General features: G+C 36.6%; 1 protein-coding gene across 1 annotated transcript in view; it reads left to right on the top strand.

Annotated features, from left to right (window-relative positions):
* NCAM2 (neural cell adhesion molecule 2) overlaps nucleotides 1-12,917 on the top strand; it is a 295,617-nt gene that overhangs the window by 169,346 nt on the left and 113,354 nt on the right. Inside the window, exon 10 of the mRNA XM_036744902.1 lies at nucleotides 353-540. Within this exon, the coding sequence (XP_036600797.1) occupies nucleotides 353-540 (188 nt within the window). The remainder of the gene's footprint in view (nucleotides 1-352; nucleotides 541-12,917) is intronic.

Here is a 12,917-nt window from a genome sequence, read left to right on the forward strand (position 1 = left end):
GTCATTTACCAGAAACTCAAATCAAAATTTGAAGGGGTATGACATTACCATGGCCCACAAAAGGGTTTGCAAAATGTGTTTAATTGATATTTCTTCAGGTTAAAATATTCTTTTAATAAATATTTTTGTTATCTGTAATAAGCATATGTATCATATTTTAGATAAGCCAATACATCAAGAAATATTTATTCAGTCCAACTATATTTGTTACAATAACCACTATGTTAATATGCTATCTGTACCAGCATCAATGGAGATTTTTATTTGTACCCAGATAAAAGAATTTCCTCTGAAGTTTAAATATCTGTTTGTCTTTGAAAGGCAGAATATAAGCTAATTTTATTTTTTCTAGATGCTCCCAAGTTTGTATCAAACCAAACAATCTATTATTCTTGGGAAGGAAATCCTATCAATATAAGTTGTGATGTGAAAGCTAATCCACCAGCATCAATCCTTTGGAGTAAAGAAAAATTATTTTTGCCGTCCAAAAATACCACCAATATAAAGACTTACAGTTCAGGAAGAAAGATGATTTTAGAGGTAAGTGTTTAAATATAAATAGATTGCTTTGTGTGTGAGTGTTCTTAAATAAGTTTCGTGGAATGCCTGATAATAATTTTTAATAAGCAATTATACAAGATTGTAAATCAAATTTCCATATAATTTAAATATATTTCATAAATATGGACAATGAAGTTACTGATTTTTTTAGTCATATGTGTTTTTCTTTCTTTGACAGTACCTGTGATTTCATTGGTATGGAGAAGAAACTTCTTCTAAGTTTGGCATATATTCTGCAAGTTCTGGTGTTAGGTGCCTGAGAGTTTAAGTGGCCTGCTTAGGGTTTCATAGTTAATATTTAGAAGAGGCAGAATTAAACCTAGGTCTTCCTGAAAAGGCTGCTCTCTATCTACTACTCCATGCTGCCACTTTGGGATCTCCCAAAATGGGCAACTAGCCTTTATGTGAAGACCTCCAGCTAGGAGGAACATACTGTCTCCTAAGACAGCTTATCTCAGTTTTAGATAACTACATACTAGAAAGTTTTTCAGTCTATCAAATCTGAATTCACCTCTTTGCAACTGGCATTCCTCATGGTTCTGCCTTTCAGAGCCAAGCATAGTCAATGTTTCTGAAATGGACATGTCAGTTGACTGCCCTACGACACCACTCTTCATCCTAGTGAATTCTTAAACCAAAATACCTTTCCTTAACCACCACTTACTTATGTGTTGTCTTCTTGACACTAGAATTTAAGTTCTTTTAAGTCAGACTATTTTATTTGTAGCTCTAGCCATTAGTACAGTGCTTGGCACATAGTAAGAACTTAAAGGGTTTTTCATTCTTTCAATCATTCATTCTTACTTGTGACAACCTTTCATATACTAAAAGTTACCTGTCATACCCCCCAAGTCTTCTCCAGACTAAACATCCCCAGTTGCTTTATATGATCTCTATCTGTAGGAGGCTGCTAGGTGGTACAATAGACAAAGCACTGGACCTGGAGTCAGGAAGACTCAACCTCAAATCCTGCCTTAGACACTTACTAGCTGTGTGACCCTGGACTTCTGTCTGTCTCACTTTCCTGAGCTGCAAAATGGGGATAATAATAATGCCTACCTCCCAGGGTCATCATGAGGATCCAGTGAGATGATGTTATACAGATCCAACAAGTTAATATTTGTAAAGCTTTTTACAAACTTTAAAGCATTATATAAAAAGAGGGTTTTTTATTAGCTATATGTCCTAGATTCCTAGTCCTGGGCTCTCCGCTGAATATTCATTCACCTTATCGATGTCCTTCCTAAAATGTGATGCCCAGAATTGAACATAATACTCTATCTGGGATGCTAAGAAGGGTTTTTATGTGTGTGTGTTTGTGTATGTGTGTCTGTATATATGTATCTAAGTATGTATATACATATATGTCATCTTATTACATTTGTCCCAATGTTCTAGCTTATTGAGATCTGTTTGAATAGTGACCCTGTCATGATATTCCAAAAAGTTTCTTCTCCTGTGGGATGCTGCCTCCACCTTATGCACATCCCTTCCTTTTGAATGTCTTAAGAAATTCCATGATTTCAGTGTCTATACATGGCCTCTAGCCTACACCTCCTTTTTTTCCCTTCCTGTGGTATTAGAGATGAGAATCTAAAAGAAACAAATGTGCCAATGTCTCCCCATTCTGAAAAACTCTCACTTGATCCATCCATCCCTATTATCATCCCATATCTTTTCTTCTTTTTATTTGGCCAGACTCCTAAAGAAGGCAATCAGTTAGCTTCTTTTCCTTTCCCCTCATTCTTTTCTTAATTATCTGCTATCTGGCATCTGACTTAATCATTCAACTGATGATCTCTTAATTGCCCGACCTAATGTCCTTTTCTCAGTCCTCATCCTTCTTGACTTCTGGGCAGCCTTTCACACTGTTGATCACTTTCCCCCTGATATTCTCTTCTCTAGGTTTGCATGACACTGCTCTCTCCTGGTTCTTTTCTACCTTTCTGACCACTCCTCGGTCTCCTTTGCTGAGTCTTTTCCAGGTCATTCCTACTAATTGCGGGTGTCCTGCAGGACTTTGTCCTGGGCACTCTTCTCTTCTCTCTTGAGAGATCACTAAGAATACTCATCAGCTTTTATGGTGTCAATTATCATCTTTAAACAGATAACTTTTATATCTACTTATCTAGCCCTAACCTTTCTCCTAACCTCCAGATGCACATTTCTAACTACCTATTGGGCAAGTGAGTGTCCTGTAGAAATCTTAAACTCAGCATGTCCAGAGATGAACTCACTATTGCTACCCCCCAAAAAATTTTTTTCCAATTTCTGTATAATATTGAGAGCACCATTATTTTCCATTCACACAGACTCACAACTTAGGTGACATCCTTGACTCTTCACTCTCTCTAACCCCACCCCATATCCATTAAATTGCCGTTGCTGAAAGGAGGTATACTCCTTCTCTCAACTTACACTGTCATCACCCAGTAAGGGCACTCATCACCTCAAAGTAGGGCATTGCAAAGGCCTTCTGGCATCACATTCACCCCACACACACCTCACTCTAATTCATCCTCCACTCAGCTATCAAATTGATCTTCCTAAAGTGTAGGTCTGACTTTTCACCTTATCAGAGTTCCCATTCAGTAAACTCCAATAGTTGCATATTACCTCCAGGATAAAATCTTTTATTTGTCATGTAAAATCCATCATAACTTGGCCCTGTCCTACCTTTCCTGTGTTTACACCTAACTAACCTCACAAAATCTGAGATCTAGTGAGGCTGGCCTCTAGCCTCTGTACCATTTCCCACAAAAGACACACCATTTTCTGACTCTAGCATTTTCAGTGGCTGTCTCCCTTGCCTGAAATGGTTTCACTCTTCATCTCTGCTTCCTAGTTTCCCTACCTTCCTTCAATTCTCTGCTAAAATCCCACCTTCTTTAAGAAGCCTTTTCTTAATTGCCCACATTTGACTATTTCCAATTTTTATCTTGTTCATACATAATTTTTGCATGTTGTCTCCATCATTTCAACTGCAAACTCATTGAAAGTAGGGACTGTTTTTGTTTTTCTTTGTGTTCCTAGCACTTAGCATTGTCCCAATGCCAGGCAAATGATAGGTACTTAATAATTGCTTGTTGACTGACTGGCTGACAGATATGGCTCAACAAGAACTAACCTTCTCCCTATAAAACTATGGCCTTCCCTTGCATTTTTCCTTGGCTATAATGCAGAGGTATTGACATGCTCCACTGGTTCATGAAGACAGGCTTCTCTCAAAATGGCCATGTAAAAATTGAACATTACTCCAATTACCATTCACACCCAAAAAATGGCAAAATGAAGAATAATGACTAAAAGGAAGAGAAAAAAGGAATTCTTGTAAGCTAAGACTCACAGAAAAATTGTTTTAAAACCTTCAGGACCACATGCCATCAGCTCCACGCTATATTATCTACATATCTACATACCTGTCCACCCCCAACCCTGAGTGTCCACCTCTGCATTATGGGTTCTAAGTATCAGTATCTGATGTGGACTTAGAGAAAGAGGAGGACTAAGAATAACAGGTTAATGAAGTAGCCCACCAAAATTTTCATCAACCACTCTAACAAAGATTAATACCATATGATCTCTTCTACTTTTGTACTCTATTTCCTGCTCCCACCCCCAATCCAGGCTTCTTTCTACGGGATGTGGCAACTCTACTAGTTACTGAAATAGGATGAAGTTGAGAGTGTGACTGTGGCCTGTATAGGGGTCCACCACTAAAGATTTTTACCAGCCACCCCAATGTCATCATAATATAGCAGTCTCCCAGTGGCAGCCTTTCAACTCTAATTATCCACCAATCAACTGGTGGAAGATCAGAAGCGATAGCCTCACAGAGAAAAAAAATAGCTGAGAGACAGAAGAAATAGAGTAAGAGAACAGTTTAGCAATAACTACAACCAGCATCCCGAAAAACAAATGTGGTTGGAAGTGTGAATAAAAGAATTGAAAGATGAGATAATGACTGGAATAGAAAACTTAGAACACAAAGGAATTCTTTGCAAAGCATCGCGGATGCCATTAGTACTCTGAAGGTTTGCGAGGTGCTTTATATAATGTTATTTCATTTGATTCTCACAGTAACCCTCTAAAGTGGTTGCTTTTATTATATTCCGACAGAAGAATAAGCTGAGACTTCGAGAGGTTAAGTGATTTGCCCAGGGTCACACGGCTAGTTAGATTCTGAGACAGCATTTGAATTCTGGTCGTCCTGATGCCAAGTCCAGCACTCAGTCCGCTGTACCACCTAGCTATTTTAAAAACATCAGAGGAAACAAAACTCAAAAAAAGTCCAATGATACAACAAAAATAGTACAAAAACAATTATGGTCATTTTTAATTGGAAGAATATAAGATTCCTTCTATCAGAAAACTGACCCAGAGAATAGAGTTCAGAGAGAATCTAAGAATGATTAGGCTCTTAGAAGATCATGTGGGGGAAAAAATAAACTGAATGCCATATGTCTAGAAACATAATTGCTGCAGAAGTATTGGCACCACTGGGCAAAGTGAAAAATAGATAGAATTCACAGGTCTTCACAGGGAACCATTGTGATGGCCAAACTTCTGAACTCCTAGTTCCAAGAAAGTGTAGTACAAGTGCAGAGGAACAACAAACAAAAAAATAGATTAGGTCGAGCAGCTAGGTGACGCAGTGAGTAGAGCACTGGCCCTGGAGTCAAGAGGAGTCAAATCTGACTTCAGACACTTGACACACTTACTAGCTGTGTGACCTTGGGCAAGTCACTTAACCCCAATTGCCTTGCCTTCCCTCCTCCAAAAAAAATAGATTAGGTAACAAATTTCATCAGTCAAAATTGTGTCAGAATTATGTATCAGTGGTTGGATAAGAAAAAGGCAAAAAAGAAATGGCTTGTTCATAGAATAACTGATCTTATAACGGAAACGGGGGGGTGGGGGAATGAACTTTTAACAGAGTGTTCCTATTGAAAAAAATTGGAGCCGAGAAGAGCCTTTGATAGGCAAGTGCAGAAGACAAAATACATTTAAGAATGATGATCAGATTCTTAATTTCTGAAAGAAGCAAAGATATTATTGTCCCTTTAGAGTCCCCTATCTTTTAAGTGTCATTGAGAGAACAAGGAGAGACTGTAGAACTGAGTATTCCAAAAAAAAATGCAGCTGAGAAATAAGGGAGGAAGCAAAGTTTTTTATTTATTGCAGTTAAGGCAATATATGGGAAAAGAGCATTCAAATATATTGGTGTTGGTGGAGAGAGCAGGAATTGCACAAGCTTCTCTTCTGTCTAGGCTGAGAGAGAAGGTTTTAAAAATATTTTTAAATCGATATAGTAAGATTTAGAGAAAACTATTGCTTCAAACAATGTATTGTAATAGCAGGTACTGAAAGCTGATTTCATTCTTTGTTTTCTTTTCTTTTTTCCTTGTAAAAGGAGGGGGAGAGGAGAGAAGAAATATTATAATAGAATTTGATAGAGTTTGGAGCATTCTACCATGGATATATCCTTCTCTTGTCCCCCTATCCTTATGTTCCTACTTCCTTAAATCTTCTCTGATGTTATTTAAAATGTGCCACAATAAAGGCTTATCATTTTAAGTATTTGTTGACCTCTCCCTACCATTGATAAATTAATAAATAGCATGATATATGTATGTGTACACATGTGTGTATGTATACATACATGTGTATATATACACATACCAATGGTTTAAATGATGGAAAATATCCTCACCCCTTCCTGATTAAGCAAACTGCTTTAACTGCAAACTATTTTTACCTTTGAGTTAGATAATTTCCTAGGACACTGAGGGATCATGGAATCATAGATAGAAGAGATCTTCGAGGTCATTGAGTCCAACCCTTTATTTTACAGATGAGTCAGCTGAGGCTCAGAGATATTAAGTGTTTTGCTCAGATCATACAGCTATTGATTGGCAAAGTCAGGTCTTGAACCCAGATCTTTATGACTCCCTCCCTTGGCCATGCCAGGCTTCCTCTTCGCTCTCTCCCATCTCCTTTCTGTGTGTGTGTATTCGCCAATTTATTTTCCTACCTACATTTTCCAATTCCAATTCCAAATACCTACATTTTCCAATTCATGATTTTAAAATATACACAAGCAACAAAAATCAGTTCTTGGCTATGATCATTCTAATATAATAATAACATCATATATTTATGTAGTGTTTTATATTTTATAAAGTACCTAATATAAATTAATAATATAAAATAGCTGTGTAGGATACACAGTGTAAATATTATTTATCCCCATTTTATAGATGATGAAATTGAGAATACTTATCTAAGGGAAGGTTAGAGCTGGAGACATATATTTTGTTGAAATAAGTTTATTGTTCTACCTTCTCAATGTGCCAAAAGCAATCGATCAGTAAAAGAGCCACTCTCCAAAAGAGGACTCCGAACATCTTAGTGTTCTTGATTTCATAATGAAATAGGGTGTCCCTACTCTATGTTCCACCACTCAACAAATGGAAAGGTCTTCTAAAGTAGCTTAGAATTAGGTAAATCTGCAGCATTAAGGGACAACTGTTGTGGATGTATCATTATTTGTTGTTTTAGATAGTCCGTTCCCCATTTAGTATGGGAATTGAGAAATAGTACCACCTCCTACTTTTATATATTCTTCAGCGTGGGGAATTATGTGCCTATGTATCTATTGTGTGACTTAATGAAAAAGGGAAAAGAATAGAGATGGAAGCACCTGTTAGGAAGTTATTCCAATAGTTCAGCCAGTGAAAATTAGTAACTGCTTTGTTCGTAAATATTGGAATAGAAAGAAGAGGTAGATGAGAAGAGTGTTAAAGAAGTAAAATTGACAAGATTTGATAATGGGGGTGTTAGAAGTGAGGGAGAGAGAAGAATCAAAGATGACTTCAAATGGGTATACATGGACAAAAATATGATAAGTTCCTATTGTTGAGAAGTTTACAAATTCAAAAATATAATGAGTTTGATTATGGACCTGTTGATTTTGAAATGCCAGTGATACATCAAGGTGGAAATGACTCATAGGTATGTGAGTGTGTGTGGATTGTGTCAGAGGTGTGCCTGGAGCTCAGAAGAAATGTTGGAGCAAGATAGATTAATTCTATTGATAATTATGTGTTCTACCTTCTTAATGTTCCAAATCACATCTACATTTTGCCAATTATGTGTTTTGTGTCACTTTTGCCTACAATTTGCAAAATCTTGAATAAAATTTGCCTAATAGTATCTAAAATAAGAAGAGAAGGTTTCAAATGGCGATATCCCTAGCATTAGATAAATTATAACAATCAATACAGTTTTAAAATTATTAAATATTGTTAATATAATTCTTGAATAGCACATCTATTTTGAAATTTTTCTACAAGACTGATATTCACTAACACTGGCCTCATAAACATGTCTCAGAACTATTAAATTTGTCAGCCTTCCCATCTCTATCTCTAGCTAGCTAATTAATGCTCTAGAGTGCATTATTAGTGACTCTCTAAGATAATGAATAAAACTGTATAATAATAAACTATGTTATAAAGGTGTGCCATGAAGCCTGACAATTATAGATATATTTGTAAATCATTTATTTATTTCTTGATACTTAAGCTTCCAAAAATTAAAAGTGCAAGTGATCATAAGTGGAATCTGTCTTTTCAAATAATTAGTACAGGTGTTCTTCCCATCTGCTTTGTCACAGTGACTGTTTTAAACCCAAAATATTTTATAATAATAATGATAATTATAAATAACAATAATATATTATGTATAATCACATATAACACATCATAATATAATATACAATCATAGATAATAATCATAAAATTTATTCAATAAAGTAGAAATAATCAAAATAGCACATTTCACTCATAAACTTGAGTGCCACTCTTTCTCCAGTGTTTGCAGTATCCAGAGGGAAGAGTAGACACACATTTATAGAAATCTAGCAGAAAGGAACATGAGAGGCACAAGAAAGAAAGCTACTTTTCTATAAAGCACAGCAGTCCTTATACAATCCTTTCATAATTCACAGTTATTTGATTCATAATTTCTCAGTTACCTACTTTAAAACTCAAAACAGTCACATGCAGATGAGCTGATGGACCACAGTGTTCTACAGCCATCATTACCTCAGTCATTACTCTGCCTTCAAAGAAGTGCCCTCAGATCATCTGAAGAACAGTTCTCAATCTGGTCCTCAGAACGGTCTTTTTCTTTCCTCAACATTTCCTCTGAGAGACTGTTTCTAAGTCGATTTTATCAGTTTTCCTTACACAAATGTTCCTTTCTACCTCTCTTAGGAACCAAACTGTTCACATATGAAAGGGGCAAAATCTTACATAAGAAATAACTCCTGCCAACTTCAAGGGTTTGGAAGTATTGATGATTGATTAATTATTTAGTTACCAGGCCGCTAGGGAGCCCAGTAGATAGAGTGCTAGACTTGGAGTCAGGAAGACCTGAGTTCAGATTTTGCCTCTGACACTTACTGAACTATGTGACCTTAGACAAATCATTGAACCTAAGTTTTAGTTTTCTCATCTATAAATGGGAATAATAACTATAACTAACTCATAGAGTTTCTGAGATCACATATATAAAGAGATCAAACAAGACAAGATCTGTTAAGTACTTTTCAAATTCAAAGAGTACTATGTAAAGGCTAACTAATCTTTGTATTAATTTGTCACTGCAATTCTTTACTTTTAAAACATTATTTCTTTTAGAATTCTGTCAGCTGCCATTAGAACCTTAAGAATTATTTTTATTAAGCATTTTCCTAGTTCATTATTTTTAGAATTAAGTGCACAGAAAATTCAACCCATTTGAACCATTTTCATGTCATTTACAACAGCTGCTAGCCATTAGAAGCCCATAATTTGATGATCTGCTAATTGTAAGCTGACTCAAATATGATTAACATGGGTGATTTTTTTCTTTTCAAAATTAATAGGCTTTGAAACTGACCTTTTAGTTGATATTATTCTCTTTATTAGACAAATATTTATGGTTTTTTTCTTTGAACTAGAGTTGAAATTAACAGCAATCTAATACAAACACTTTCATAATGATAGTTATGGAAATTGAAAATTAAATCTATTTCTACTGGCAAGTATTTCCTTTTGAATTGATCCTTCAGAGTTGTGTGCATTAAGACTAGAATTTGAACACTGAGACATAACACCCTGTAAGGTTAACTATGTGTTTCAAATTAATTTTAAATGTATTTCAAATAATTTTGACCACTTCTTCATCCGCAGTGAGAGTAAATGATAGGAATTAAGCTCAACTTCAATAAAAAACTGGTCTTAAATATCAAGAAGGTCATAACATCAGTCAAAAAGGATCATAAATCTTGAATTGTAAGGGACCGCAAACCGTTTTGTCCAACTTGAGGCCCAAAGTCACACAGGCAATAAGAGGCAAAGTCGGGATTTGAATTCAGGTCCAAGTTGAGCACTTTTTGCTCTGTTTCCGGTTTATGTTGCGCCAGGAAACCTTCCTGGGGAGTTTTTAAAGTGAAATAGCTTATCTTCCCAATCCTGTGGTTTAGATGTAATATAGACATCAAGAAGTAGGGCTAATTAAAATTTTGTAGAGTCCTTCCTGAATTTTTATCATGCCTGTTACCAAAGCAATAAATATATAGTAAGAATAAAAAAATCACTATCGTATAACAATCAAGTTCTATTACATAGATCATTTATATCCTCAAAATCTTGCTGGTTTATTCTTGACATTGTAGAATATGTTTTTTTCTGTACAATTGAGGGCAACAAATAACGTGGTTACAATCATTTATTTGAATAAGATAGTAGATGAGCTTCGGCTTCCGTCATTAGTTATGATGTCATATGCATGTCCACTAATACAACACATGGTCCAGCTCCCTACCCCACCTCAAGACTCATATACATGTATATATATAATATATACATATACACATGTGTACATAAAAGTATTTATGTATGTACACACTAGAGGGAAATCTATATGGAGATATATGTACAAGTATATACACATATGTACTAATGTATACGAATACATATGCATGTGTAAATTTACACAGACAAGAGGCAACTAATGGTGCAGTGGCTAGGGCAGTGGGCCTGGAGGCAGGAAGAACTGAGTTCAAATCGAGTCTCAGACACTAGGTGTATACGACCCTAGGCAAATCACTTAACCTCCATTTCCTCAAATGTAACATGAATATAATAACAGCACCTTTCTCATCGAGTTGTTGTGAGAATCGATTGAGATAATATTTGTAGGGGAAGCTAGGTGGCCCAGTGGATAGAACACCAGCCCTGGAGTCAGGAGGACCTGAGCTCAAATCCGGCCTCAGACCCTTGACACACTTACTAGCTGTGTGACCTTGGGCAAGTCACTTAACCGTAATTGCCCTGCCTTCCCCCCCTCAAAAAAAAAGATAACATTTGTAAAAAGTGCTTAGCACAGTGCCTGACACATATACAAATGCTTATTCTCTTCTCCATTCCCTCACCTCATCCCCATGTTCTTTTCAGCTAGAGAGCATAGAGTTCTTTCAGCTAAAGAAATGGCCATTATTTTAAGATCAGGAGAAGCATCTTCCTTTTGACTCTCTTAAAGCCTCAACCCTGGGGCTGTTTGTCATCTCTGAGCAAGAGATGAGAGAAGTCTTACCTAGATATGCAACCTAGAGGGTCTGTAGACAGTTATAGTAAAAGCAGTTTACCTGAGTGGGTTCACACACTACCTTGCTGAGGAACTGTGGCATAGAATTCTACCGCTTAGGCTCAGACAGTAGCCACTACTATCACTGAAACCTAGAGACAGCTTTTATTTACCTTGTTTTTATGTTTAAAAAAATCAGCGAATTCCCAGTTTCCTATACTCAATTCCCACTTTCACACACTCTACACTCTAGTGTATTCCAAACAGGTAATTTTCTCTCTGTGGCTCACTGCCTCCACCTACAGTTACTCTAGGAAATTTCCTAATATACTTAATATAGTTTATATCTAAGCTATTATATTAAGCTGTTATATTATATATTAATTGTATATAATATACATTATCTTTAATGTATTGTATGGTACATATTAAGCTATATTATAATATTAAGCTATTTTAAATCCAAATAATGGGGGAAAGTCCTCCAGCTCCTTTGCAGTTAATAGCTAACAAGAACAATAATAGCTAACATTTCTATAGTGCTTACAGTGCTCCAGGCAGTGTGCTAAGGACTTTCCAATTATTATCTCACTTGATCCGCACAACAGCCCTGGGAGGTGGGTGTTATTAGAGGCACTCACAGTGCTAAGGTATGGCACAGTTGATGCCAGGTATGGATGGGACTGTTAATAATGAGCCCATCCCCTCCTGACTTCTCCACAAGACTGACCCCATTATTATCCCCACTTTATCTCGTATCTTCATTATCTTCCTATCTAGTGACTTCTTTCCTGTTTCTTATAACCATGTGTCCTCCATATTTAAAAATCCTTCCCTTGATCCTACCATCCCCATTAGCTAGCTGTTTTCCTATATCTCTCCTTCCTTTTTCTGGCTGAACTACTTGAGAAAGCCATCTACACTAGATGCCTCCACTCCCTTTCCTCTCCTTTGCTTCTCAACCCTCTGCAGTCTGGCTTTCATTAACATCATTTTACTAAAAATGCCATCTCCAAAGTAAATAATGTTCCAAATCTATAACGAATTGCCAAATCTCTAAGCCTTTGTTCAGGCCTCATCATTCTTGACCTCTGCGGCCTTTAACAATGTTCATCACCCTGTTCTACTTTATACTCTCATCTCTCAAGGTTTTTGTGAAACCACTAACTCTGGGTATGTTTCCAGTCTTTCTCATCCCTCTTCCATCTCCTTTGCTGTTCCCTCATCTGTTACTTTCATTAATCATAGACCTCCCCTGAAACTCTGTCCTGCCACTCTTTCTTTATACACTGTCTCTTTTGGTGATCTCATCAACTCCTAAAGGTTCATTTATCATCTCTATGCAGGTAATTCCCAGGTTTATATAGCATCAGCAACTACTTTTTGGACATCTGGAATTGAATGTCTCATGGACTTCTCAGGTTTAACATATCCAAAACAAAAGTAATCATCTTTCTCCCAAAGCCACCTCTTCCCAACTTTCCTATTACTGTTGAGGGCACCACCATCCCCCCATCTAATCCAGCCACACAACCTTGGGGTCATCCTTGACTCCTCATTCTCACCCCATGTATCTAATCTGTTGCCAAATCTTGCCATTTACACCCTTGCAATATCTTACATATATGCCTTCTCTCCACTCAAACAACCACAACTCTACTTCAGACCCCTTTCACCTCTCACCTAGACTACTGCAATGACCTTCTTAACCAGTCTGCCTG

This window comes from Trichosurus vulpecula, chromosome 2, assembly GCF_011100635.1.
Source record: "Trichosurus vulpecula isolate mTriVul1 chromosome 2, mTriVul1.pri, whole genome shotgun sequence".
Taxonomy (NCBI): Eukaryota; Metazoa; Chordata; class Mammalia; order Diprotodontia; family Phalangeridae; genus Trichosurus; species Trichosurus vulpecula.